The 6,041-nt window shown below is 54.9% G+C and overlaps 2 protein-coding genes across 4 annotated transcripts in view; both read right to left on the bottom strand.

The window, feature by feature from the left end:
* EDARADD (EDAR associated death domain) overlaps window positions 1-6,035 on the bottom strand; it is a 54,130-nt gene extending 48,095 nt beyond the window's left edge. For all 3 annotated transcript variants that reach the window (XM_023520832.1, XM_011375899.2, XM_023520833.1), the window contains exon 1: window positions 5,961-6,035. In XM_023520832.1, coding sequence (XP_023376600.1) covers window positions 5,961-5,991 — 31 coding nt within the window. In that variant the 5' untranslated portion in view covers window positions 5,992-6,035. The remainder of the gene's footprint in view (window positions 1-5,960) is intronic.
* ACTN2 (actinin alpha 2) overlaps window positions 1-6,041 on the bottom strand; it is a 389,901-nt gene that overhangs the window by 238,134 nt on the left and 145,726 nt on the right. The gene's annotated exons all lie outside the window — the stretch shown is intronic.

Here is a 6,041-nt window from a genome sequence, read left to right as displayed (position 1 = left end):
CGCATGCCCGGCCCCGGCTGCTGCGGTGCCTTCTCCCCCATGCACAACCACCCTGCTGTCCCCGGCCACCGTGTCCCTACGCGGCAACGCGGAGGATCCTGGTCATCTGAGCCTAGTCTAGAAGTAGGAAGCTGCCCTAAAGCATTTCTGAGAGCTTGGAATGGCACGTTCATATGATTGAGTATAAAATACAACCGTTTAATTAGAAGCTCTATATAGACCCAGGTAACCAGCTGAGCCCCGAGGCAAAGCTCTGGTACCAGATGGGACATGAGGCTCAGAGGAGCCGAAGCAGAACGGGGACCATGTGAGCTCCGAGGTGGCAAGACCCACAGCCCCGCCAGAGCCAGTGGGGACCTTGCCCCCGCTCCTGGCTGCACCTCTACTGTCTGGGGCAATGCTCTGTCCCTAAGCTGCCTCAACTCCCCTGGATGGGTCACTCTAAATAGGTAAAAAGAAAAACACCCCAAATTTGGAGTAGGATTAATGCGGAGACTGGGAAAAGCGACTATGGAGCTGAACTCACGCCAGCTCCGGGTCTGCTGGAGGCGACAGAGGGAACTGGTGCCGAGTCGTGGCAGCTTTTTCGGAGCGCCATCGACATGCCAGAAAAATGGCATGCCTAGTCTTGGTTAAGGAGAGTAAACCTAGAAAGGCGTCTTTTTACACCAGCTTGTAAATTGAACATGTTTGCCACTGTGCCCGGCAAGAACTACATAAGTAAGTGCCAGGCAGAGAGGCAGATACAATAAAAATGGATTTTTATGGTGGGGGTAGAGAGAGATGACGTTCTTAGTTTATTTGAAAAAATAAACCTACAAATTTCTCAAAAATAAGCTACAATAATTAAAAATTTGATGCTAGCATAGATTGAGTAATCAGAATGGAGAATCTAGAAACCAACCCAAATATTTATGGAAATAAAGAAAAAAAACAAGGTAGTAAGGCATAGATCACCCCAAATTAGCTGGCAACTGGCCAAAGGGGTCTCACTGATGGCAGTCGGAACGTTTCATCTGCAGGAGCACCTTCTGGGGGGTTCCTCAAGAGGCGTGAGGGAAAGCCCCGAAGAAGGCCCTGGGCCTGGCTCCGGGGCCCCAGGTGACAGCAAGGAGGTGGGCTGTGGTCATTCGTTTCCCCGGACAAGTCCCTCGTCTGTAATATTTTGGGGTGAACAGAGCCTCCGCGTGCCCTTCAGCTTTAAAAGTCTGTGAGCGGTGGAGAAGGAGGGGCCCCACGGGTAAGGGCACCCTCAGGCCACAAGGTACTATGACATTATGACATGAGAAGCCCTGTCCACAGCACTTACTCGTCACCCACTCGAGGACCCAGACTTCATGGATAACGACTAAAGCCCCATATACGTGGTGCCCGACTGTGGGGCATGGTTGGCACAAAGCCTCGGCTCGTCCTCACGGTAACCCTGAGAGAGGTGCAATGTCCCCTGTCACATATCGAGTGCCCAAGGTCGCGGGGTAATGGAGGAGCCAGAATTCAAATCCAGGACTTTCTGCCTTCAAAGTGCCTGTTTTCCATATCTTCGGAATTCGAGAAGTGGTTCCTGCGTCGACCACCCGCCAGGCTCTCCCGGGGAGAATCTGTGTCTCGATTTCCCCTTTAAGGATCGGAGCCCACCGTAGGACCTCATTTGAACTTGACTACGCCCGTAAAGTCACGTTCTAAGGTTTTGGGGGTCAGGATGCCAACCAATTTGGGGGAGAACACAGTTCAATCCACAACAGTCCACTCACTGGCCCCCCAAATTCATGTCCTTCCCACGTGCAAAATGCATTCACCCGACATCCCCAAGTATCATTCCACATCAACTCTAAATCCGAGATCTCATCCAGTCATCGTCCGTGCAAAGAGCCACGTCTCATCTGGGGAACCAGACCGTCCGGGACCCTGGGGAACGCGCTCTGCACCCGCGGCCTCTGCAGAAGGAACGACCACACCTTGCCCGACACTGCCCGTCGGCCGCACTTACAAGGTAGTAAGGCATAGTGTCGGCCGCTCTGTCACGGTCTGACGCCTGCCTTTATCCGTGCCACCGGATAAGGGCCAACGGTTCCCGGAGACAGTTCTCCAGGGAAGGTCAGAGATCTGCTCTAAGGATGTCCTTTCAGAGAAGAGAGAGGGGGGTGCTCCGAGCTTCCCAAACTCCCAGCGCCAGGGGCCAGAAGGGTGGGGTCTGCGGTGCTTCCTAGCGAATTAGCGAATTAAGGCAATCCTCTGAACTTGTGATTTCATTGTTGACTTATTTTTCATGCGTTATTACTTTTTGTACCATAGCTTTTCTCCGGACCTAGAGCTGTCTGCGTTACTGATTATAAAGATGAGGCCGAGCTGCACTCAGGACCGCTGTGGGCGGTGCCGACACGTCTGTCACTTTAGGTTCCTCTGTCTTTTCCCGCAGTTCCCCCCCCTCCGCCCCCCTAAATCCTCAGACCTCAGTGCGGGGGCTGAACAAGCTATGAAAGGACCAGGGATCCGCATTACGTGTCAGTCACGTCAGCCAGGCCACTGTGCCTTACAGAGGGGATCCAACTGAAGAGGGACAGAGGGGAGGGGAGGAGGAGGGACGCGACGGAACAGAGGGACGAAAGAGGAAGTGCAGGTGAGGGCAGAGAGGAGGAAACTTAGAAAACTAGCATTAAAAGAAAGGAAAAGAAATGAAATGGGCTTTGGAAAAACCCACGGGGAGGGGAGGGGAGGGGAGAGGCCAGGAGGGAGCACAGCCAGCCGCCACCCTCCGGTGGGCCCAGGGGAAGAACTGGCCGGTCCAGCTTCCAAACGGGGGTGCTGCTGGCAGGAGTCCCTGGGGCCTGGTTCCGGCCCCCAGTCCTGGTGCTGCACCTCGGCCCTCTAAGCTGGGAGGGGTGGTGGGGGCTGAGCTGCCACCTACGGGCTGTCCTGAGCTGGTCTCTGGGGGCAGGGCTGGGGTGGGGGGAGTTGGCAGGGGCCACCATGTGGTGTGACCCCGAAGACAAAGGGAGAACATCGCTGATGTGCCGGGTGGCCGTGGGACTTAGTTCACCGCAAGGACGCCACAAACACCACCGTCCCCTCGACCCGGCCTTCGAAGTTCTTTCTTTGTCTTAAGATCTATATGAACGTGCACCAGATTTCATTCGCACATGACAGGCAATTCTACCTCATTCCATGGTCGACTGTCGACGAGTTAGGGGGAGACGGGGTGAGACAGCCACACTGGAAGCAGCATGACTGTGTTGCTCCCACGCGGCCTCGGCAGCCTTGCCAACTGCCTTAATGTAAAAAGGTGTTTATTTAATTAAGCTCGTAACAGAGAATAATCATATATATACACACCTTTGTTACATGCATGTGGATACACAAACATCTTTTTTTAACTTTATGAGGTAAACTCGGTTCACATACCTAACTCGACGAATGAGTTCCTCAGATGCCAGTATGAAAAGACCCCACAGTTGGAAGCATGTGGTTAAAATATGGTTAAATTTTCTCTCATTCATTTACTGTGGTGTATTTAGCCGGCACTTACTATGTGCTGGCTACCGTGCAGGTGTGTGAAGTATTTGTAGAGCAAAGCAGATGTGCACGGTCCAAGAACTTGTAGTCTAACGGGGGACAGATGGTGGTGACATAATCATGGCCACAGGGACACATGCTCGAAAGGGAAGGTCCAGGGCCATGGGAGTGTCTTCCACGGGGCTCGATCTGCATTCCTATTGAGTGGGTAACTGGAGTCGGGGCAGAGAAGGGGGCCCTCCAGCAGCAGGGGGGCCTGTGGCGAAGCCTGTGGGCAGGTGCCAGGGCTCTCCCGGAAACAAGGGGGCGGCGTGGCTGCAGGACAGACAGAGGGGACAGAACAGCCACCCACCGGTCGCAGGGAGAGGCAGAGACCAGTGTGCCGAGTATGAAAGCAACGGAAGGACTGAGGATGTGTCGGGGAGTCAGGGCAGGATTCTGCGTAGAGGAAGGACAGGATCGGAGTAGTTTTTAAAAGGTCACTCTGGCCGCATTTTGGTGACCGGGTTGGTGGAAGGCAAGAGTGAATGCTGGGAGGTGAGTGTAGGAAGCCGGGCGAGAGAGAATGGAAACCTGGCCTGGGGTGCAGAAGCGAGAGTCCACTGTGGCTTTATTACAGAAACGGAAGGCGTTGGTGGGTGTGCCCCGGAGGTTACGGAAACTAACTGGGATGTTAGAAAGGAGACGTCATTTTTAAATCTTTTCTTTCTTATGGAGGAAGCTTCCTATGATTGATAAATTCCGGAGTGGGCATGGACATGAGGACAGCTTTCAGATGCCCGAATATGTTCTCAACATCTCTGCAGGTGACAAGATCTCTACCTTAGGAGGCCTCTCCCCTCTGTAGGAGCCCAGAGATTTCACCCGCAGGCAGTGCTCAAGTCCAGAAGCCAGTCCTTCCGCAGGCATTCCCCCACCGCCACGCCCTGGCCCTCTCCTGCCACACTCGATGCGGTTTCCAAGGCCCTTTGCTCCGGGTTATGAGCCCCACCTCCCCGCCCCGGGCTGGGCCAGGCCCACTCAGAGACCGTCCCAGGCATCTAGATTCCACGGCGATCTGTCATCTGGCCAACCTGGCTGCCTTTGTGTGACTATTAAGCTGTGTTTCCCAGCACCCACCTTCTCTGCGGCTGTTGATGGGGGGGGGCGGGGGGGGTGGACAAGCAGATGTTACATTTATCCCCATTCGGTGGATCCCAATGGAGATCTTTTTGAATCCCCTTCGCCGTCATTGAGAACTGGGCCCACTGTTAGTAAAACCTGGCTTAACACCTCTTGTACCTTGTCCATTAGGTTCTCAGGTGAGGAGGTGGATGTGGAGGCAGAGTGGGGTCTGGGGGAGGGAGGGCAGGATATCCGGACAGTGTACTTATTTGCCAACTCCCACCAAGAAAATGTTTACCATTCCCCACTGGAAGAAGAGTCTCGATCTTTCCTTAAAACGTCCAGGGAACTCGCCCAAAGCCAGCACACCACGATGCCAGTGTAGCCGACATCTCACCCACCTCCAGAGAGAGGCTCCTCCTAACTGCTCAAGCCACAAATTGAGGCCAGAACGGTCAAGCTCTGTCCTTACTCAAGCCCAAAAAATGAAATAGGAACCACGTTTACCTAAGCAGACATATGGGGTTCTGTAGCTGTGTGCCTGGTCCGCCCCTCTACCTTTCCAATCTCCACTAGAGGAAGCACACCTGCCTGCTCCAAGTGTACATCACTCACTCACTCACTCATTCGTTCACTCACTCACTCACTCATTCATTCATTCATTCACTCATTCATTCATTCATTCACTCATTCATTCATTCATGTGTTCCAACAGACTTTCACTGCAGACGGGGCCCAGGCTGTGAGAGAGCGACATCAAGAACTCCTGCAAGGTGGGGCTGAGGAGGATTTCAGATGCAAGTGAGATCGGAGAACAATCTAGATTCTGGCCTCGGGTACAAACACTGCATTTTAAAATAAGGACAAACGAGAGCGCCTTGTAATCCAGGGCCCCATAGGTGGGGTCCCACAGGTGCGCCAGCCTCTCGGCTTCGTGACGCTAGATTATGAAAGAGCTCGAGGGCCAATATGAACAAACCCATTAAAACAAGTGAAATGAGGAGAGAACAGGAGGAATGAGAAGGGTGTGAGGGGGAGGAGGGGGAGCCCACAGGAAAAGGGGAACCACCCCCGCGCTCCTCTCTGCCAGAGAGGCTGGAGGAACTTGTCCCAACCTGGCGGCCCGAGTCCAGAACAAAGGCTCTGGGGAGGTGGGAAGCGGGAGGCGCGTCCGAGGCACGCGTGGGTGACGCGGGCAGGGCCGTGGGGAGGACCTCGTGCCACTGTCCCCCGACCCCGCGCGGACCGCGGGCAGGTGCCCCGCAAGGGTCGCAGAAGCCTGGGCCCCGATTCCCCGCCGCGGCCGGGGCGCCTCCAGGTGAGCGCGCGGCTCGGGGCCGCTTTACCTGCAAGCAGAGGGTCGTCGGGAGACGCCATGGGGCAGGTGGGCAGACACGGGCCGGAGCGGGGCTGGCGGCCTCCGGACC

Source organism: Pteropus vampyrus, unplaced genomic scaffold, assembly GCF_000151845.1.
Source record: "Pteropus vampyrus isolate Shadow unplaced genomic scaffold, Pvam_2.0 Scaffold279, whole genome shotgun sequence".
Classification (NCBI taxonomy): Eukaryota; Metazoa; Chordata; class Mammalia; order Chiroptera; family Pteropodidae; genus Pteropus; species Pteropus vampyrus.
The sequence above is the reverse complement of the archived record's forward strand: the minus strand, read 5'-3'. Positions and strand labels throughout refer to the sequence as shown.